Here is a 23,067-nt window from a genome sequence, read left to right as displayed (position 1 = left end):
CATAGACCACCACAACTAGAGCTTCCCCCTCCCTTTCCAAACTCTTACCCAGCAGCATTGAGATATCCCTTACCCTGGCACCAGGTAGGCCTTCAGGACTGTCGATGGTGGCTGCACAGCATGCTCTCTCTCCCCCTAATTATCGAATCCCCTAGAACTACAACCTTTCTTTCTATTGTGCTCCATTAGCAGCTTTCCGTTTAGGAGGGGCACCTTGACAACAGAGCTGTCTCCAGACCTCTGCCTATTCCATGGTGAAACCTAGCTTGATGAGGCAGTGGTGTCTCTGAGTTTCACCTCTTTGCCTCATCTTTAGCACCTCCTCACGACCAGGCTGAGCTCAGGAAGCCTGTGACACGAGAGGTGGTGGTGGGAACTCAATCCCGTTCTGAGTGGCTGTGGAATCTTGGCACAAACGCAGCACGCAGTTGGTAAATCGATGCGGTAACAAAGGATGCCTGATGTAGAAGAAGGACTTGCTCTGATTTAGGGAATGTCATTCTGAGGTTGGGATTGTGAATGCTGTTTAAGTTGAGCAATGGGAGCGATACTGTGCATCAAACCTGTGCTGTACCTAACCTGGAAATGTCGCAGGGGGCCCATGTATCAGTGCAGCATACCAGTGCCGGGATTGGCACTGGGCGTGCTGGGATTGGCCCTGGGATTGGCGCTGGGCGTGCCGGGATTGGCCCTGGGATTGGCGCTGGGCATGCCGGGATTGGCCCTGGGATTGGCGCTGGGCGCGCGGAGCTATGGCTGTGGCTGGGCGCGCGGAGCTGGGGCTGTGGCTGGGCACGCGGAGCTGGGGCTGTGGCTGGGCGCGCGGAGCTGGGGCTGTGGCTGGGCGCGCGGAGCTATGGCTGTGGCTGGGCGCGCGGAGCTGGGGCTGTGGCTGGGCGCGCGGAGCTGGGGCTGTGGCTGGGCGCGCGGAGCTGTGGCTGTGGCTGGGCGCGGTGCTGGAGCTGGGGCTGTGGCTGGGCGCGCGGTGCTGGGGCTGTGGCTGGGCGCGGTGCTGGGGCTGTGGCTGGGCGCGCGGAGCTGGGGCTGTGGCTGGGCGCGCGGAGCTGTGGCTGTGGCTGGGCGCGGTGCTGGAGCTGGGGCTGTGGCTGGGCGCGCGGTGCTGGGGCTGTGGCTGGGCGCGCGGAGCTGGGGCTGTGGCTGGGCGCGGTGCTGGAGCTGGGGCTGTGGCTGGGCGCGTGGAGCTGGGGCTGTGGCTGGGCGCGCGGAGCTGTGGCTGGGCGCGGAGCTGTGGCTGGGCGCGGAGCTGTGGCTGGGCGCGGAGCTGGAGCTGTGGCTGTGGCTGGGCGCGCGGAGCTGTGGCTGGGCGCGCGGAGCTGTGGCTGGGTGCGGAGCTGGGGCTGTGGCTGGGCGCGCGGAGCTGTGGCTGTGGCTGGGCGCGCGGAGCTGTGGCTGGGCGCGGAGCTGTGGCTGGGCGCGGAGCTGTGGCTGGGCGCGTGGAGCTGTGGCTGTGGCTGGGCGCGCGGAGCTGTGGCTGGGTGCGGAGCTGGGGCTGTGGCTGGGCGCGCGGAGCTGGGGCTGTGGCTGGGCGCGTGGAGCTGTGGCTGGGTGCGGAGCTGGGGCTGTGGCTGGGTGCGGAGCTGGGGCTGTGGCTGGGCGCGCGGAGCTGTGGCTGTGGCTGGGCGCGCGGAGCTGGGGCTGTGGCTGGGCGCGGAGCTGGGGCTGTGGCTGGGCGCGCGGAGCTGTGGCTGTGGCTGGGCGCGCGGAGCTGTGGCTGGGTGCGGAGCTGGGGCTGTGGCTGGGCGCGCGGAGCTGTGGCTGTGGCTGGGCGCGCGGAGCTGGGGCTGTGGCTGGGCGCGCGGAGCTGTGGCTGTGGCTGGGCGCGCGGAGCTGTGGCTGTGGCTGGGCGCGCGGAGCTGTGGCTGGGCGCGCGGAGCTGTGGCTGGGTGCGGAGCTGGGGCTGTGGCTGGGTGCGGAGCTGGGGCTGTGGCTGGGCGCGCGGAGCTGGGGCTGTGGCTGGGCGCGCGGAGCTGGGGCTGTGGCTGGGCGCGGGGCTGTGGCTGGGCGCGCGGAGCTGTGGCTGTGGCTGGGCGCGCGGAGCTGTGGCTGTGGCTGGGCGCGCGGAGCTGGGGCTGTGGCTGGGCGCGGGGCTGTGGCTGGGCGCGGAGCTGGGGCTGGGCGTGGAGCTGGGGCTGTGGCTGGGCGCGGAGCTGGGGCTGTGCGTGCCGTGTGCAGACACCAGGAGTGTTTGATTCTAGCACTAGAGGTTCTGGATGGCAATGCTGGGAGGTGAAGATGGAAAGTCTTCCTTGCCCAATACAAATATCCCCAGCTGATGTACTTTGGACAGGTTGTTTTGAGACCTGGTGCATTAACCATCTATCCCCGTGATGAATCCACACTGTGTATTGCTACATCTCGAATTAAGTGGATCAGGGGAATGTAATCATGTGTCACTTTTCTCATATTACGATTGGATGTTGTAGGTGGAGCTTACAATAACCATTCCATGACTGCCTGTGTTTGTGTTGTGCCAGCGATATCAGGCTGAGATCAGTGACCTGGAAAACCTGGGCGAGATTGGCAGTGGCACGTGCGGGCAAGTCTGGAAAATGCGCTTCAAGAAATCAGGACACATCATTGCAGTGAAGGTAAGTAAGGAAGGCCCAGCCAGAGAGATTGGAGGGAGCAGGATCCATTCCTGTGTTTAGTCTGGACTCTTCTTCGTACTGGGATTGGAGAAAACAGTTTTCTGTGACATTTTTCAAAACTACATCATCATTTTGGATGGGAGAATGGTGTTGTTACAAGGCTTGTTGTTTATTGGAGACTGTGAGAATGTTGCCCTATACGCACTCGAACTGTGGGACTCACCAAGTGTCCTTTCCAGCGGGCTTGTGTGGAGAGTATTGTAGACGACTGCAGGGCAGAGGGGTCACTGAGGGGATAAAGTGTTGTTGGCTTAAGTGTAGCTTGTTTCCCCCAGCTCACTGCTCCATGTTCTGGTATCAGAGAATGATACAGCTCAGAAGGAGGCCATTCAGCCCATCTTTGGTAGAGCTATTCAATTCATCCTACTGCCCCGCTCTTTCCCCAGAACCTTATAATTTTTTATCAAGTATTTATCCAATTCTCTTTTGAAAGTTAATATTGAATCTGCTTCCGCTACCCTTTCAGGCAGCGCGTTCCCATCGGAACAACTCGCTGCGAGAAAGTAAAATTACCTGAGTGTCCTTCCCCACTGGGTTGTGTGGCGAGAGTATTGTGGGCTGTATCAGATTGTGCTGGAGGTGCTGGTGGGCACAGGTCTCACTGGGGCTGTCTATGTTAAGTCCCAGTGTAAGCATTGCAGGATGTGAGTTAGCGAAGGGTCAAATACTGTGCTGTTAGGAGCAATATTATCAAACGGTAATGTCCAGTTACAACCAAGGAACTGATCAGAGAGGCATTTCCGTTTACCAAGTGCTGTCTGCTGGCAGTGAAGGAGGCTGGTGATGGCTGTGACAGTGACACTTCAGGCAGACACAATGGCACTGTGTCAGGATTATCAGTGTATTCCTCATCATCAGAGGCAGTCCCTTGGAATCGAGGAAGACTTGCTTCCGCTTTAAAAGTGAGTTCTCGGGTGACTGAACAGTCCAATACGGGAATTACAGTCTCTGTCACAGGTGGGACAGTTGTTGAAGGAAAGGGTGGGTGGGGAGTCTGGTTTGCCGCACGCTCCTTTCGCTGCCTGCCTTCGGTTTCTGCATGCTCTCAACGACGAGACTCGAGATGCTCAGCGCCCTCCAGGATCCTCTTCCTCCACTTGGGGTGGTCTTTGGCCAGGGACTCCCAGGTGTCAGTGGGATGTTGCATTTTATCAAGGAGGCTTTGAGGGTGTCCTTGAAACGTTTCCTCTGCCCACCTGGGGCTCGCTTGCCGTGTAGGAGTTCCAAGTAGAGCACTTGCTTTGAGAGTCTCGTGTCGGGCATGCGGACAATGTGGCCCACCCAGTGGAGCTGGTCGAGTGTGGTCATTGCTTCAATGCTGGGGCTGTTGGCTAGGAAGGTTAATGCAGCACTAACACACTTCTCACAGATACCATGAACTTTCACAAGGATGATCGAGCGGCTTTTTCCTACTATGCTTTAGATAACATGAAGAAAACTGCTTTCGTACGGTCGCAGCAAAGCAAATCAAACATCAATATCTCAGTCGGATATCCAGGCCAAAACTTCCGGTGTAACAGTGTGGATATCCTGTGGGCTGCCTGTGAATTCCTTCTGAGGGCAGTGCTCAATGATGTGATCCAGGGTCTGATTAGGAGCTCCACAGTCACATGATGGGGAGGCTTTAATCCTCCACCTCTGGAGAAGGTGGCAGCATCGACCATGACCGGTTCTGAGGCGGTTGATGGTTGTCCACTGTTTGTGAGGCAGGTTTGATACTTCAGGTTATACTGTGGGGTCCTCTATAAGGAATCCATTCCGCATGTCGCACTTCATCCAAGCATTTTGCCATCAGTCATCGAGGCTGAGGGGAGATCGCTGAAGGGCTTCACCGACAGTCCAAAATGGCCTTCTAGATTTGAGATGGGTTGGTGATAGGTTGTTCTCGTCGGCCTGGATCGGCATGTCTTTGCTGGTGTAGCGGTTGTATTCTCTGGAGATTGTATATTTGCGGTTGGTGTGGTGGTGCGATGTTTGCAAGCACAGGGAGCCAAGGTGTTGATGTCGATTAAAGTGTGCCGGTGATAATTCTCATCGTAGAATTCAGCTGGACATCAACAGATTTTACATGCAGGCTTGATAGCTATGCCGGAGAGCAGTACTCTGTTGTAGGGTACACCAGGGCAGTGGCAGGGCAGTGGCTGGGCTGAGTGCAGGGCAGTGGCTGGGCTGAGTGCGGGGCAGTGGCTGGGCTGGGTGCGGGGCAGTGGCTGGGCTGAGTGCGGGGCAGTGGCTGGGCTGAGTGCGGGGCAGTGGCTGGGCTGAGTGCGGGGCAGTGGCTGGGCTGAGTGCGGGGCAGTGGCTGGGCTGAGTGCGGGGCAGTGGCTGGGCTGAGTGCGGGGCAGTGGCTGGGCTGAGTGCGGGGCAGTGGCTGGGCTGAGTGCGGGGCAGTGGCTGGGCTGAGTGCGGGGCAGTGGCTGGGCTGAGTGCGGGGCAGTGGCTGGGCTGAGTGCGGGGCAGTGGCTGGGCTGGGTGCGGGGCAGTGGCTGGGCTGGGTGCGGGGCAGTGGCTGGGCTGGGTGCGGGGCAGTGGCTGGGCTGGGTGCGGGGCAGTGGCTGGGCTGGGTGCGGGGCAGTGGCTGGGCTGAGTGCGGGGCAGTGGCTGGGCTGAGTGCGGGGCAGTGGCTGGGCTGAGTGCGGGGCAGTGGCTGGGCTGAGTGCGGGGCAGTGGCTGGGCTGAGTGCGGGGCAGTGGCTGGGCTGAGTGCGGGGCAGTGGCTGGGCTGAGTGCGGGGCAGTGGCTGGGCTGAGTGCGGGGCAGTGGCTGGGCTGAGTGCGGGGCAGTGGCTGGGCTGAGTGCGGGGCAGTGGCTGGGCTGGGTGCGGGGCAGTGGCTGGGCTGGGTGCGGGGCAGTGGCTGGGCTGGGTGCGGGGCAGTGGCTGGGCTGGGTGCGGGGCAGTGGCTGGGCTGGGTGCGGGGCAGTGGCTGGGCTGGGTGCGGGGCAGTGGCTGGGCTGGGTGCGGGGCAGTGGCTGGGCTGGGTGCGGGGCAGTGGCTGGGCTGGGTGCGGGGCAGTGGCTGGGCTGGGTGCGGGGCAGTGGCTGGGCTGGGTGCGGGGCAGTGGCTGGGCTGGGTGCGGGGCAGTGGCTGGGCTGGGTGCGGGGCAGTGGCTGGGCTGGGTGCGGGGCAGTGGCTGGGCTGAGTGCTGGGCTGGGTGCGGGGCAGGGTGCGGGGCAGTGGCGTGGCTGGGCTGGGTGCGGGGCAGTGGCGTGGCTGGGCTGGGTGCAGGGCATGGGCTGGGCTGGGTGCAGTGGCTGGGCTGGGCGCAGGGCATGTGGGCTGGGTATTGAACAGTCTCTTTAGGAACACGAGAAGCACATGGTCTTGGTGTTTGATGTTTTGTTTTATTTTTAGCAAATGCGTCGCTCGGGTAACAAGGAAGAGAACAAACGGATCCTCATGGACCTGGATGTGGTGCTGAAAAGCCATGATTGCCCTTACATCGTGCAGTGTTACGGGACCTTCATCACCAACGTAAGCACATTCTCAGCCTGCCTCTTCTCATTGACCCATGGAGGGGCAGCAGCACCTGGGCTGGTGCTTGTAAATCTCCCACACTGCCTTGTTCATCAGTATCCTGCTGTCGTGGCACAAGTCCAACCGATCGGGCGCTTCTGCTCGGGTGGGGGAATTAAAGGGCTTGGGTCTTCCAAGGTCACCCTCACTTTCTTCTGCTTTTGGATGGTAATAGTAAAGCAAATCAAAGGCCCACATCCTCCTGGAGGTGAGCTGTGGAGGCCTGGGGGTAGGCTGCCTGCCCACCCACCCTTCATGCTGGGCATGGCATGTGGTACAGCAGATCTAGAGATGGCAAGTACAGCAGCATAAATACTTTCCAAGCGTCATTAATAGATCAGCTATAGTGCAATCCAATTTTCAACATCAAGATCAGCAGAGATTGAAGGTAGAAACGGTAATTTTATTTTTTAAATGGAATTTTCTAAATGATTGTCTGTCCTGAGAATGTCACATTGAGAACAAGTGTACAAGGTGATCAACATCCATTTTCTGTCCGTGCGCTCTGTTTGATGGATCGAGGAAGACCTGTTGCTGAGCACAAGAGAGAAAAACCTTTGAGAGACTGGTCCTGAAGCTGCTATCACAGCTCTTGTGCAGGGACCTCCACCATCTTCAATTTTACTAGTTCAGCACGCTTCTAAAATGAGAACGCAGAATTGTAGAATGATACAGCACAGACAAAGGCCATTCGGCCCAGCGTGCTTGTGCCGACCCTTTGAAAGAGCTATCCAAGTGGTCCCACACCTCTCCCCTTTCCGCATAGTCCTGAAACTATTTCCACTTCGAGTATTTATCCAATTTTTTTTGAAAGTTATTATTGAATCTGCTTTCACCAACCTTTCAGGTTGTGCATTCCAGATTTTAATAACTTGTTGCATAAAAATAGACTCCTCATGTCATCACTGATTCTTTTGCCAATTACCTTAAATCTGTATCGTAAAAAGATAAGAATTAGGCGCAAGTGAAGGCCATACGGCCTGCTCTGCCATTCAGTAAGATCATGGCTGATCTTCGACTTCAACACCACTTTCTCACCAGATCGCCATATCCCTTAATTCCTCTGGAGCCCAGAAATCTCAGCCTTAAATATACTCAACGATTGAGCATCCACAGCCCTCTGGGGTAGAGGATTCCAAAGATTTACAACCCTCTGAGTGAAGAAGTTTCTCCTAACCTCAGTCCTAAATGGCCGACCCCTTATCATGAGACTATGACCGCTCGTTCTAGACTCCCCAGCCAGGTGAAACAGCCTGTCAGCACCTACTCGCTCAAGCCCTCTCTCAATCTTTTGTTTCAATGAGATCACTTCTCATTCTTGTAAACTCCAGAGAGTATAGGCCCAGTCTATTCAGTCTCTTATTGGACAGCCCTCTCATCCCAAGAATCAATCTAATGAACCTCTGATTACTAAATAAGTTTCTCCTTATTTATTCTATCAAAATCCTTCATGATTTTGACCACCTCGAATAAAGTTCCCCTTAACCTTCTTAGCTCGAAGGAAAACAACCCCAGCTTTTCTAGTCTCTCCACGTAACTGAAATCCCACATCCTTGGGACCATTCTAGTAAATCTCCTCTGCACCCTCTCCAAGGCCTTGACAGCCTTCCTAAAGTGCGGTGCCCAGAATCGGACACACTACTCCAGCTGGGGCCGAGCCAATGATTTATAAAGGTTGAGGATAACTCCTTTGCTTTTGAACATTATGCCTCTATAAAGCCCAGGATCCCATATGCATTTTTAACAGCCTTCTCGACTTGTCTTGCTGTTTTTGAAGATTTGTGTACATACACCCCCAGTACCCTCTGTTCCTGCATCCCTTTTAAAATTATACCATTGAGTTTATATTGCGCCTCCTCATTCTACGTACCAAAATGCATCGTTTCACATTTACCTGCATTAAATTTCATCTGCCGTGTGTCTGCCTATTTCACCATCCTTCCAATGAGATGCATCATCCACACAGCACGACCCAGCAAGGGTATCATTTTCAGCACGGAAATTAATGTCACTTGGTTTGTCTGTTGCGATGTCGGTGACCATGAACAGTGAGGGCTCGAGAGCGATTGTGGAACATGCACACAATTTTACAATTGTACTTCCGATTCACGAGGCCACATTGTTTCTGTAAATAGTGAACACCAGTGGTCTCAGCACCGATCCCTGGTGAACACCAGTGGTCTCGGCACCGATCCCTGGTGAACACCAGTGGTCCCGGCACCGATCCCTGGTGAACACCAGTGGTCCCGGCACCGATCCCTGGTGAACACCAGTGGTCCCGGCACCGATCCCTGGTGAACACCAGTGGTCCCGGCACCGATCCCTGGTGAACACCAGTGGTCCCGGCACCGATCCCTGGTGAACACCAGTGGTCCCGGCACCGATCCCTGGTGAACACCAGTGGTCCCGGCACCGATCCCTGGTGAACACCAGTGGTCCCGGCACCGATCCCTGGTGAACATCACTCCCCACCATTGGCCAGTCTGAGTAGTCCTTTACCCCATCTCTTTGTTCTTCAGCCAGCAAGCTATCCATTGTGCTACTTGTCCCGTGGCTCCACACGCTCTGACCTTAATCACAAGGTGGCACCTTATCGAAGGCCTTTTGAAAATCCAAATATATTACATCTACTACATTACTCTCTCTTACTTCAGAGAATTCAATAAAGCTGGCCAAGCATGACTTTCCCCTTTAGAATGCTGACTACTCTTTATTATATTTTTGGTTTCTAGATGTTTTTCTAATACATCTTTCAGTAAAGGTTCCATTATTTTCTTCCCACCGATGTTAAGCTAACTGGTCTTTAGTTCCCTGGACTTGTTCTGTCTCCCTTTTTAAATACAGGTATAACTTTAGCTGTCTGCCAGTCCTCTGGCTTTATTCCCTTTTCTAATGAATGTTTATATATATGGAATAATGTCACAGGCGTTGAACTATTTAAAAAGTTGGCTGGAGGTTGGGTTGCAATCGGACTGCAGCAGTGTTGTAGGAGCGAGAAGTGCCTCAAAGTAGTTTCATCGTGTCACGGGAGCACTTGCCCTTTCTATAGAGCAATGGTGGATCCCATGAGATGTTATAAACTCCTTTTTGAAAGCAAAACATGTAGGGAGCGGGTGCTTACCATAGGCTTGTCTTCTCCTTTACTGTCGTCCGATCGATCCCCTCCCCTCCCCAACAATAATACATAGGCTGCGATGGCATGTGTTCGAGAATAACCTTTTGATCGAAGCTACAAGCTAACTGTGTAAGGGTGTTGAATATGTGCAGTGACCTGGAGCTGTTTCCTATGTTGTGTAGACTGACGTGTTCATTGCCATGGAACTGATGGGCACTTGTGCTGAGAAGCTGAAGAAACGGATTCAGGGACCGATTCCGGAACGCATTCTCGGCAAAATGACCGTTGCGGTAAGTAAGGGTTGAGAAGGGCTGGTCATTCAGGTGCCTCGCCACAAGTTAAAGGAATATTCTAACGTTGTGAGACGCAGTCTCTGTTATTAAGTTGGGACAAATTAGGTAGCCAATTTGGGCATAGCAAGATCCAGCAAACACTAAATGAGTGAATGACCTGGTCTTTCTGATGATGTTGGATGAGGGAGGAATGTTTGCCAGGTCACCGGGGGAGCTCCCTGCTCCCTCCAAATAGTGCGAAGGTAGACAGGGCCTCGGTTCAACACTCCATCTGTGCGTGCAAGTCCCTCAGTATTGCACTGCAGTGTCCGCCTAGATTATGGGTATGTTTATAATGGGGTTTGACCCCACGAGCGTCTGTCTCCGGGCGAGATAGCCACCTACTGAACCAAGCTGATACATGCGTTTACACACGCAGTGGAACCTTCTCTCGAGTACTTTTGGGAAAAACAGCCAAAGCAACAGGGAGAGAAAGAAAATAACCAAGGTTGGAATCCCAATCTTGTCTCCGTGTGAACCCGTTACCTCTCGAATTGTGGGATGGCCCAGACCATGGGCTTCCCGTTCGAACAAGAACTGTTGTGCTTCCACTGGCACAGGAGGGAAGCAGCTCTTGGCTATTTATGCTGCTATCGAGGGACTAACGCCATCCCGGTTATATTACAGTGCTACTCCCAGACGTGGGGCTGGGCAACAGCCCATTGTCCTTGTTATTCATGTTCAGTTCCTTTTTATTTTTACTGTTGCTTTGAAGAAGAGTGCTTTGCACTCACCATCTTGCCCAGCATTCCCCCAGGGCACAGACACAGACTCCATGTGGAGCTGTGGTCACACCAAGTACCAGAGTCTGTTGAGCCTCCATTTGATAAAGACCACTCCATCTTCAAGCCCATGGGCTGTACCGAGTGCTCCGTTTACTAACCATAGTTTGTGCAAAGGAGTAGAAAGTAATTTGTTAGACTATATTACAAGGATAAACAGAAGTGATAGAAAAATAGAAAATAGGTGCAGGAGTAGGCCATTCGGCCCTTCGAGCCTGGAGCACCATTCAATATGATCATGGCTGATCATGCACACCAGTGCCCCATTCCTGCTTTCTCTTCATACCCCTTGATCCCTTTAGCCATAAGGGCCATATCTAACTCCCTCTTGAATATATACAATGAACTGGCATCAACAAAACTCTGCGGTAGGGAATTCCACAGGTTAACAACTCTCTGAGTGAAGAAGTTTCTCCTCATCTCGATCCTAAATGGCTTACCCCTTATCCTTAGACTGTGTCCCCTGGTTCTGGACTTCCCCAACATCGAGAACATTCTTCCTGCATCTAACCTGTCCAATCCCGTCAGAATTTTATATGTTTCTATGAGATCCCCTCTCATTCTTCTAAATTCCATTGAATATAAGCCTAGTTGATCCAGTCTTTCTTCATATGTCAGTCTTGTCATCCTGGGAATCAGTCTGATGAACCTTCGCTGCACTCCCTCAATAACAAGAATGTCCTTCCTCAGATTAGGAGACCAAAACTGTACACAATATTCAAGGTGTGGCCTCACCAAGGCCCTGTACAACTGTAGTAAGACCTCCCTGCTCCTATACTCAAATCCTCTCGCTATGAAGGCCAATATGCCATTTGCCGCCTTCACCACCTGCTGTACCTGTATGCCAACTTTCAATGACTGATGTACCATGGCACCCAGGTCTCGTTGCACCTCCCATTTACTAATCTGTCACCATTCAGATAATCTGCCTTCCTGTTTTTACCACCAAAGTGGATAACCTCAGATTTACCACATCTGCTATGTATTTGCCCATTCACCTAACCTGTCCATGTCACTCTGCAGCCTCTTAGCATCCTCCTCACAGCTCACATTGCCACCCAGCTTAGTGTCATCTGCAAACTTGGAGATATTACATTCAATTGCTTTATCCAAATCATTAATGTATATTGTAAATAGCTGGGGTCCCAGCACTGAACCTTGCTGCACCCAACTAGTCACTGCCTGCCATTCTGAGTGTGATGCTGTGTGGTAATGTTTCGAACCATGCTGACTTAAAGCTGGACGCAAGGTTAAAAAGTCCCAGATCAGTAAATACGACTGTTACTTTGTTTGAGCAGATTGTCAAAGCTCTCTTCTACCTGAAGGAGAAGCATGGTGTCATTCACAGAGATGTCAAACCCTCTAATATTCTACTGGACGAGCGGGGTCAGATCAAGCTGTGCGATTTCGGGATCAGCGGGAGGTTGGTGGACTCGAAAGCGAAGACGAGGAGCGCTGGATGTGCAGCGTATATGGCGGTGAGTCCCATGGGTGCAGAGACGGGCATGTTGGGGTATCCCGCAGTGTGGAGAGCAGGACATCTTGTAATTCACAGAGGGGAAAGTGGAGTATTTGCTGAAGTATTGATGGTTCCTTGTAACAGGGAGCACCTGACCAGTGCTAGCATTGGTGGGGGGACGTTCTGGTGCAGAGAAATGTTTAAACAGGAAAGGGAGGGGGGACGGGGAGGGGCTCCGGGGAGAGGGGACGGGAAGGTGCTCCGGGGAGAGGATATGGGGAGGGGCTCCGGGGCGAGGGGAGGGGCTCCGCGGGGAAGGGCTCGGGAGGGGGAGGGGCTCTGAGGGGGAGGGGGAGGGGCTCTGAGGGGGAGGAGGAGGGGCTCTGAGGGGGAGGAGGAGGGGCTCTGAGGGGGAGGAGGAGGGGCTCTGAGGGGGAGGAGGAGGGGCTCCGAGGGGGAGGGGTCGGGGCGAAGGGAGGGGGATTGGGGGGTATGACGTGGAAAGGCTTGGGGGGTGGTGGAGATGGGACGGAGAGGGACTCCGGGGGCGAGGGGAGGGGCATGGGCTCCTGTGCGAGAGGAGGGGCTCCTGGGAGAGGGGAGGGGGAGTGACTCCTGGGAGAGGGGAGGGGGAGGGACTCCTGGGAGAGGGGAGGGACCCCTCCTGAGGCATGGGAGAGGGGAGGGGAGACCCCTCCTGGGGCAAGGGGGAGGGGAGACCACTCCTGGGGCGAGGGGGAGGTGGGGGGACCCCTCCTGGGGGAAGGGGGAGGGGAGACCACTCCTGGGGCGAGGGGGGGCTGGGGGACCCCTCCTGGGGCAAGGGGGAGGGGAGACCACTCCTGGGGCGAGGGGGAGGGTGGGGGGACCCCTCCTGGGCCGAGGGGGGGGGAGACGAGGGGAGGAATTCTGGGGCAAGCGGAGGGGCTCTGGAGTGAGGGGAGGGGGCAAGGGGAGGGGCTCTGGGGCAAGGGGAGGGATTCGGACGGGGGGAGGGGCTCCGGAGGGACGGGGAAAGGGGGGACAGGGAGAGGGGAGGGGGGGAACGGGGAGGGGTCGTGGAGAGGGGAAGAGGGGGGCTCTGAGGGGAGAGGGGGGGAGGAGGAGTGGCTCCGAGAGGAGTGGGGAGGGCGGGTCAGGGGGGGGAGGGGTGATGGGGAAGAGGGGACCGGGGGGGGGGGGGGGGAGGATGGGATGGGACCCGGGGAGGTGACGGGACGGGGAGAGGAGGGTGGGGGGGACGCAAGAGGAGAGGACAGGTGGGAGGATGGAGGTGCCCTGGGGCGAGGGGAGGGGCAGGTGCTCCGGGGAGAGGGGAGGAGGAGGCGGCGCTCCGAGGGGACGGGGAGAGGCTCTGGGGCGAGGGGAGGGCCTCTGGGGCGAGGGGACAGGGAGGGGAAAAGGGGGGACAGGTAGAGGAGGGGCGAGGGGAAGGGCTCCTGGGGCGAGGGGAGGGGCCTTGAGGGGGAGGGGAGAGGGCGGGGGGAGGGGCTCCGAGACCGGGAGAGGGGGTATGGGGAGAGGGGATGGTGAGCGGCTCCGGGGCGAGGGGAGGAGGAGGAGGGGCTCCGAGGGGACGGACGGGGAGGGGAGGGGGGGAACGGGCGGAGGGGAGGGAGGGGAGAGTGGGAAGGGGCTCCAGGATGAAGGGAGGGGCTCCGAGGGGAGAGGACGAGGAGGGGCTCCAGGGAGAGTGGGAGGAGCTCCGGGGGAGGGGGCAATTGGGAAATGGGGCCGAGGGAGGGAGGGGACGGGCTCCAGGGTGAGCGGAGGGGCTCCGGGGCAAGCGGGGGGGGTCCGAGGGGACGGGGCGAGGGAAGAGGAGGGGGGGGGGCTCCGAGGGGCAGGGGGGATGTGGAGGGGAGGGAGGGGATGGGGGAGGTGGTGAGGGGGGGTGGGGTGGGGGGAAGGAGGTGGTGAGGGGGTGAGTGGGTGGGGGCTCCCCATCCTCAATAATGGCAGAGCCCAGCACGTAGTGTAAAAGACAAGGCTGAAGCATTTGCCAGCATCTTCAGCCAGAAGTACTGAATGGATGATCCCTATCGGCCTCCTCCTGAGGTTCCCACCATCACAGAAGCCAGTATTCAGCCAATTCGATTTACTCCACGTGGTATCAAGAAACGGCTGAGCGCACTGGATGCAGCAAAGGCTATGGGCCCCGATAACATCCTGGCTGTTGTGCTGAAGACTTGTGCTCCAGAACTAGCTGTGCCTTTAACCAAGCTGTTCCTCTAGCCAAGCTGTTCCAGTCCATCTACAACACTGGCATCTACCCGACAATGTGGAAAACTGCCCAGGTATGTCCTGTCCACAAAATGCAGGACAAATCCAAGTCGGCCAATTACCGCCCCATCAGTCTACTCTCAATCATCAACAAAGTGATGGAAGGTGTCACGGAGAGTGCTATCAAGCAGCACTTGCTCACGAATAACCTGCTCACCGATGCCCAGTTCTGCAAGGACCACTTGGCTCCAGATCTCATTACAGCCTTGGTCCAAACATTGACAAAAGAGCTGAATTCCAGAGGTGAGGTGAGAGTGACTGCCCTTGATATCAAGGCAGCATTTGACCGAGTGTGACATCAAGGTGCCCTAGTAAAACTGAAGTCAATGGGAATCGGGGGGAAAACTCTCCACTGGCTGGAGTCATTCCGAGCACAAAGGAAGATGGTTGTGGTGGTTGGAGATCAATCATCACAGCCCCAGGACATAGAAACGTAGAAAATAGGTGCAGGAGTAGGCCATTCGGCCCTTCGAGCCTGCATCACCATTCAGTAAGATCATGGCTGATCATTCACCTCAGTACCCCTTTCCTGCTTTCTCTCCATACCCTTTGATCCCTTTAGTCGTCAGGGCTATATCTAACTCCCTCTTGAATATATCCAATGAACTGGCATCAACAACTCTCTGCGGCAGGGAATTCCAGAGGTTAACAAGTCTCTGAGTGAAGAAGTTTCTCCTCATCTCAGTCCTAAATGGCTTACCCCTTATCCTTCGACTGTGTCCCCTGGTTCTGGACTTTCCCAACATCGGGAACATTCTTCCTCCATCTAACCTATCCAGTCCCGTCAGAATTTTATATGTTTCTATGAGATCCCCTCTCATCCTTCTAAACTCCAGTGAATAAAGGCCCAGTCGATCCAGTCTCTCCTCATATATGTCAGTCCAGCCATCCCAGGAATCAGTCAGGTGAACCTTCGCTGCACTCCCTCAATAGCAAGAACATCCTTCCTCAGATTAGGAAACCAAAACTGAACACAATATTCCAGGTAAGGCCTCACCAAGGCCCTGTACAACTGCAGTAAGACCTCCCTGCTCCTATACTCAAAACCCCTCGCTATGAAGGCCAACATACCATTTGCCTTCTTCACCGCCTGCTGTACCTATATGCCAACTTTCAATGACTGATGTACCATGACACCCAGGTCTCGTTGCACTCCCCTTTTCTTAATCTGTCACCATTCAGATAATGTCTGCCTTCATGTTTTTGCCCCCACAGTGGATAACCTCACATTTATCCACATTATACTGCATCTGCCATGCATTTGCCCACTCACCTAACCTGTCCAAGTCACTGTGCAGCCTCTTAGCGTCCTCCTCACAGCTCACACCGCCACCCAGCTTAGTGTCATCTGCAAACTTGAGATATTACACTCAATTCCTTCATCCAAATCATTAATGTATATTGTAAATAGCTGGGGTCCCACAACTGAACCCTGCGGCACTCCACTAGTCACTGCTTGCCATTCTGAAAAGGACCCGTTTATCCCGACTCTCTGCTTCCTGTCTGCCAACCAGTTCTCTATCCACGTCAGTACATTACCGCCAATACCATGTGCGTTAATTTTGCACATCAATCTCTTGTGTGGGACCTTGTCAAAAGCCTCTTGAAAGTCCAAATACACCACATCCACTGGTTCTCCCTTGTCCACTCTGCTAGTATATCCTCAAAAAATTCCAGAAGATTTGTCAAGCATGATTTCCCTTTCATAAATCCATGTTGACTTGGACCAATCCTGTCACTGTTTTCCAAATGTGTTATTTCATCTTTAATAATTGATTCCAGTATTTTCCCCACTACTGATGTCAGGCTAACCGGTCTATAATTACCCATTTTCTCTCTCTTTTAAAAAGTGGTGTTACATTAGCTACCCTCCAGTCCATAGGAACTGATCCAGAGTCGATAGACTGTTGGAAAATGATCACCAATGCATCCACTATTTTTAGGGCCACTTCCTTAAGTACTCTGGGATGCAGATTATCGGGCCCTGGGGATTTATCGGCCTTCAATCCTATCAATTTCCCGAACACAATTTCCCGCCTTATAAGGATATCCTTCAGTTCCTCCTTCTCACTAGACCCTCGGTCCCCTCGTACTTCCGGAAGGTTATTTGTGCCTTCCTTCATGAAGACAGAACCAAAGTATTTGTTCAACTGGTCTGCCATTTCTTTGTTCCCCATTATAAATTCACCTGAGTCCAACTGCAAGGGACTAACGTTTGTCTTCACTAATCTTTTTCTCTTCACATATCTATAGAAGCTTTTGCAGTCAGTTTTTATGTTCCCAGCAAGCTTCCTCTCATACTCTATTTTCCCCTTCCCAATTAAACTCTTTGTCCTCCTCTGCTGAATTCTAAATTTCTCCCAGTCCTCAGGTTTGTTGCTTTTTCTGGCCAATTTATATGCCTCTTCCTTGGATTTAACACGATCCATAATTTCCCTTGTTAGCCACGGTTGAGCCACCTTCCCCGTTTTATTTTAACTTCAGACAGGGATGTACAGTTGCTGAAGTTCATCCATGTGATCTTTAAATGTTTGCCATTGCCTATCCACCGTCAACCCTTTATGTATCATTTGCCAGTCTATTCTAGCCAATTCACGTCTCATACCATCGAAGTTACCTTTCCTTAAGTTAACGACCCTAGTTTCTGAATTAACTGTGTCACTCTCCATCTTAATAAAGAATTCCACCATATTATGGTTACTCTTCCCCAAGGGGCCTCGCACAACAAGATTGCTACTTAGTCCTTTCTCATTACACATCACCCAGTCTAGGATGTCTAGCCCTCTAGTTGGTTCCTCGACATATTGATCTAGAAAACCATCTCTAGTACATTCCAGGAAATCCTCCTCCATCGTATTGCTACCAGTTTGGTTAGCGCAATGTATATGTAGATTAAAGTTGCCCATGATAACTGCTGTACCTTTATTGCACGCATCCCTAATTTCTTGATTGATGCTGTCGTCAACCGTACTACTACTGTTTGGTGGTCTGTACACAACTCCCACTAGCGTTTTCTGCCCTTTGATATTCCGCAGCTCCACCCATACCGATTCCACATCATCCAAGCTAATGTCCTTCCTTACTATTGCATTAATTTGCTCTTTAACCAGCAACGCTACCCCACTTCCTTTCCCTTTCTGTCTATATTTCCTGAATGTTGAATACCCCTGGATGTTGAGTTCCCAGCCTTGGTCACCCTGGAGCCATGTCTCTGTGATGCCAATTATATCATATTCATTAATTGCTGCCTGAGCAGTTAATTCGTCCACCTTATTCTGAATACTCCTCGCATTGAGGCACACTTTGCCCTTTTAGAATTCTGCTGCAATGTGGCCCTTTTTATTTTTTGCCTTGGGTTTCTCGCCCTCCACTTTTACTTTTCTTCTTTCTATCTTTTGCTTCTGCCTCTATTTTACTTCCCACTGTCTCCCTGCATAAGTTCCCATCCCCCTGCCATATTAGTTTAACCCCTCCCCAACAGCACTAGCAAACACTCCCCCGAGGGCATTGGTTCAGTCCTGCCCAGGTGCAGACCGTCCGGTTTGTACTGGTCCCACCTCCCCCAGAAGCGGTTGCAATGCCCCAGGAATTTGAATCCCTCCCTTCTGCACCACTCCTCAAGCCACGTATTCATCTGAGCTATCTTGCAATTCCTACTCTGACTAGCACGTGGCACTGGTAGCAATCTTGAGATTACTACCTTTGAAGTCTTACTTTTTAATTTAACTCCTAGCTCCCTAAATTCAGCTTGCAGGACCTTACCCCATTTTTTTACCTATATCGTTGGTACCTATATGCACCACGACAACTGGCTGTTTACCATCCCCCTTCAAAATGTCCTGCACCCACTCCGAGACATCCTTGACCCTTGTACCAGGGAGGCAACATACCATCTTGGAGTCCCGATTGCGGCCGCAGAAACCTCTATCTATTCCCGTTACAATAGAATCCCCTACCACTATAGCTCTCCCACTCTTTTTCCTGCCCTCCTGTGCAGCATAGCCACCTACGGTGCCATGAACTTGGCTGCTTGTTGCTCTCCCCTAATAGGTCATCCCCTCAACAGTACCCGAAGTGGTGTATTTGTTTTGCAGGGGGATGACCACAAGGGGCCAATATACTACCTTCCTTCCACTTCCTGTTGGTCACCCATCCCCTATCTGGCTGTATACCCTTTACCAGTGGTGTGGCCAACTCACTAAACGTACTATTCATGACATTCTCAGCATCGCGGATGCTCCAGAGTAAATCCACCCACAGCTCCAGTGCCGCAATGCGGTCTGTCAGGTGCTGCAGGCTGATACACTTCCCGCTTTCAGTGTTTCCTTGACTTCCCATATAGCACAGGAGGAGCATAACACGTGTCCGAGCTCTCCTGCCATGACTTAACCCTTAGATTAACTTAATTTGGCAACAACAATGATAAAGGTTACGTACTGATAAAGGAAAAGAAAAACTACTCACTAATCACTTACCCCCTTGGCTGTGACGTCACCTTTCGATTTCTTTCTACTTCTTTGTTTAGCTTCTGCCCCTACTGCTGCACCAGCTGGTCTCTCTGACTGCCTCCTCGACGCTGCCGCTGGTCCTTTATAGGCCTCCCCGACGCTGTCCCGGACTCCCGCCTCTGACTAATGATCTGCCTTCCTAGTTTTGCCACCAAAGTGGATAAACCTCACACTTATCCACACTATCCTGCACCTGCCATTCATTTGTCCATTCACCTAACCTGTCCAACTCCCCCTGCAGCCTCCTAGCATCCTCCTCGCAGCTCACATTGCCACCCAGCTTAGTATCATCTGCAAACTTGGAGGTATTACATTCAATTCTTTCGTCTAAATCATTAATGTATATTGTAAATATCTGGGGTCCCAGCACTGAACCCTGTGGCACCCCACTCGTCACTGCCTGCCATTCTGAAAAGGACCCATTTATTCCCACGCTTTGCTTCCTGTCTGCCAACCAGTTCTCCATCCATGTCAATACATTACCCCCAATACCATGTGCCTTAATTTTGCACGCTAATCTTGTTAAATCTGTATACTTGTGTATATACTCTGTACAGCCACCAGAGGGCTCATCCCTGGAGTCCCAAGGGATTCCATAATAGCTTGGGAGCACAGGTATTTAAGAAGGCCTCACAGGTCTGGAGACCTGCAATAAAAGACTACGGTCACACTTTATTTTGATCTCAGTATTCAGTCTGACTCTTTCTCCATACATAACAAATCTCTTGTGTGGGACCTTGCCAAAGGCATATTGAAAGTCCAAATATACCACATCCACTGGTTCACCCTTATCCACTCTACTAGTTACATCCTCAAAAAACTCTAGAAGATTTGTCAAACATGATTTCCCTTTCATAAATCCATGCTGACTTGGACCGATCCTGTCACTGCTTTCCAAATGCGCTGCTATTACATCTTTAATAATTGATTCCAGCATTTTCCCCACCATCGATGTCAGGCTAACCGGTCTATAATTACCCGTTTTCTCTCTTCCCTCCTTTTTTAAAAAAGTGGGGTTGCATTAGCTACCCTCCGGGGTGAGGGGAGATGGGGAGGGGACGAGGGAGGGGATGGGGTGGAGAGGAGATGGGGACGGGGGAGGGAGAGGGGACGGGGGCGGGGACAGGGGGAGGGGAGAGGGGGTGGGGGGAGGGGCTCCGAGAGGATGGGACGGGAAGAGCGGCTCCGGAGACGGGGAGGGGGGGACAGGGAGAGGGGAGCTGGGGCGAGGGGAGGAGGAGGGGCTCTGAGGGGACAGGTCGAGCGGAGGGGGAGGGGCTCTGGGGAGAATGGACGGAGGGAGGGGGAACGGAAGAGGGATGGGGGAGGGGGAACAAGGAAGGGAGGAGGGGGGAGGGGCTCCGGGACGGGGGGAAGGGACATGGCGAGGGGTGGGGAGGGGAGGGGGAGGGGCTCCGAGTGGAGGGGAGCGGCTCCGGGATGGAGAGAGGGGACAGTACGAGGGACTCCGGGGTGGGGAGGGGGTACGGAGAAGGGACGGGGAGGAGAGGGGATGGGGAAAGGGGAAGGGGTACGGGGGGAGGGGAGGGTAGGGGCTCTGGTGCTCTGGGGTGAGGGGGAGAAGCGAGGGTACGTGCTCTGTGGCGAGGGGGCGGGGAGAGTGGAGGGGCTCTGGTGGAAGAGGGGAGGGGAGGGGCTCTGGGGTGAGGGGGAGGGGAGAGGATAGGGGCTTTGCGGCGAGGGAGAGGGGAGGTGCTCCGGGATAGGGGGACGGTAGGGGGAGGGGGGAGGGGCTACGGGGGGTGGGGAGGGGAGGGGCTCCGGGACAGGGTGAGGGGAGGGTGAGAGGGACGGGTGGAGGGGAGACCGGGCGGGAGGGAGCTCCGGGGTGAGTGGAGGGGGTGGGGTTCCGAGGGGAGGGGAGCGGTTGAGCTCCGGGGGGAGGGGGAGGGGGGGGCGAGGGGAGGAGTTCCGAGAGGATGGAGGGGGGACAGGGGGAGGGGATGGGTCGAGTCGAGGAGACTGGGCGAGGGCCTGCTGAGCTATACAGACCCAGGAGGAAGAGCTGGCTGTATGAATGTGAGAGCATGGTCACACTCCGTGTGTTGAGTTAGCTTGTCCCTTTCTGTCCACAGCCGGAGAGGATCGATCCCCCTGATCCCACCAAACCCGATTACGACATCAGAGCTGATGTGTGGAGTCTGGGCATTTCACTGGTAAGGAGCAGTCGGCAATCAAACATCCTTCATTCATCGGGAAACCAGGCCCGTTCCTGTGGGACAGCAAGACTTGGTCACTCACTGCAACCTCAGTGTACTGACACACTCGCTATTCTCACTAACCCCAGTGTACTGACACACTCACTATTCTCACTAACCCCAGTGTACTGACACACTCACTGTTCTCACTAACCCCAGTGTACTGACACACTCACTATTCTCACTAAAAACGCCAGTGTACTGACACACTCACGAACCCCAGTGTACTGACACACTCACGAACCCCAGTGTACTGACACACTCACTATTCTCACTAACCCCAGTGTACTGACACACTCACTGTTCTCACGAACCCCAGTGTACTGACACACTCACGAACCCCACTGTACTGACTCACTGTTCTCACTAACCCCACTGTACTGACTCACTGTTCTCACTAACCCCACTGTACTGACACACTCACTGTTCTCACTAACCCCACTGTACTGACACACTCACTGTTCTCACTAACCCCACTGTACTGCCACACTCACGAACCCCAGCGTACTGACACGCTCACGAACCCCAGCGTACTGACACACTCACGAACCCCAGCGTACTGACACACTCACGAACCCCAGCGTACTGACACGCTCACGAACCCCAGCGTACTGACACACTCACTGTTCTCACTAACCCCACTGTACTGCCACACTCACGAACCCCAGCGTACTGACACGCTCACGAACCCCAGCGTACTGACACGCTCACGAACCCCAGCGTACTGACACGCTCACGAACCCCAGCGTACTGACACGCTCACTAACCCCAGCGTACTGACACACTCACGAACCCCAGCGTACTGACACGCTCACGAACCCCAGCGTACTGACACGCTCACGAACACAGAAAATAGGTGCAGGAGTAGGCCATTCGGCCCTTCGAGCCTGCATCACCATTCGATAAGATCACCCTCAGTACCCCTTTCCTGCTTTCTCTACATACCCCTTGATCCCCATAGCCGTAAGGGCCATATCTAACTCACTCTTGAACATATCCAATGAACTGGCATCAACAACTCTCTGCGGGAGGGAATTCCACATGTTAACAACTCTCTGAGTGAAGAAGTTTCTCTTCATCTCAGTCCTAAATGGCATACCCCTTATCCTAAGACTGTGTCCCCTGGTTCTGGACTTCCCCAACATCGGGAACAATCTACCCGCATCTAACCTGTCCCGTCCCATCAGAATCTTGTATGTTTCTATGAGAGCCCCTCTCATCCTTCTAAACTTCAATGTATAAAGGCCCAGTCGATCCAGTCTCTCCTCATATGTCAGTCCAGCCATCCCGGGAATCAGTCTGGTGAACCTTCGCTGCACTCCCTCAATAGCAAGAACGTCCTTCCTCAGATTAGGAGACCAAAACTGAACACAATATTCCAGGTGAGGCCTCACCAATGCCCTGTACAACTGCAGTAAGACCTCCCTGCTCCTATACTCAAATCCCCTAGTTATGAAGGCCAACATACCATTTGCCTTCTTCACTGCCTGCTGTATCTGTATGTCAACTTTCAATGACTGATGAACCATGACACCCAGGTCTCGTTGCACCTCCTCTTTTCCTAATCTGCCACCATTCAGATAATCTGTCTTTGTGTTTTTGCCCCCAAAGTGGATAACCTCACATTTATCCACATTATACTGCATCTGCCATGCATTTGCCCACTCACCTAACCTGTCCAAGTCACCCTGCAGCCTCTTAGCATCCTCCTCACAGCTCTCACTGCCACCCCGTTTAGTGTCATCTGCAAACTTGGAGATATTTCTTAATTCCTTCATCCAAATCATTGATGTCTATTGTAAAGAGCTGGGGTCCCAGCACTGAGCCCTGCGGCACTCCACTAGTCACTGCCTGCCATTCTGAAAAGGACCCATTTATCCTGACTCTGCTTCATGTCTGCCAACCAGTTCTCTATCCACATCAGTACATTACCCCCAATACCATTTGCTTTGATTTTGCACAACAATCTCTTGTGTGGGACCTTGTCAAAAGCCTTTTGAAAGTCCAAATACACCACATCCACTAGTTCTCTCTTGTCCACTCTACTAGTCCTCAAAAAATTCCAGAAGACTTGTCAAGCATGATTACCCTTTCATAAATCCATGCTGACTTGGACCGATCCTGTCACTGCTTTCCAAATGCGCTGCTATTTCATCATTAATAATTGATTCCAACATTTTCCCCACC

At 53.8% G+C, this 23,067-nt stretch overlaps 1 protein-coding gene across 1 annotated transcript in view; it reads left to right on the top strand.

The window, feature by feature from the left end:
• The window catches only part of map2k7 (mitogen-activated protein kinase kinase 7), a gene marked incomplete at its 3' end in the record, with an annotated part of 120,472 nt that extends 99,634 nt beyond the window's left edge, over window positions 1-20,838 (top strand). The window contains exons 5-9 of the mRNA XM_070869829.1: window positions 2,496-2,609; window positions 6,021-6,140; window positions 9,480-9,587; window positions 11,710-11,889; window positions 20,758-20,838. Of these exons, the coding sequence (XP_070725930.1) occupies window positions 2,496-2,609; window positions 6,021-6,140; window positions 9,480-9,587; window positions 11,710-11,889; window positions 20,758-20,838 (603 nt within the window). The remainder of the gene's footprint in view (window positions 1-2,495; window positions 2,610-6,020; window positions 6,141-9,479; window positions 9,588-11,709; window positions 11,890-20,757) is intronic.
• Between the last annotated feature and the right edge of the window lie 2,229 nt (window positions 20,839-23,067).

Source organism: Pristiophorus japonicus, assembly GCF_044704955.1.
Source record: "Pristiophorus japonicus isolate sPriJap1 chromosome 24 unlocalized genomic scaffold, sPriJap1.hap1 SUPER_24_unloc_1, whole genome shotgun sequence".
Taxonomy (NCBI): Eukaryota; Metazoa; Chordata; class Chondrichthyes; family Pristiophoridae; genus Pristiophorus; species Pristiophorus japonicus.
This window is presented reverse-complemented; position numbering and strand designations above follow the sequence as displayed.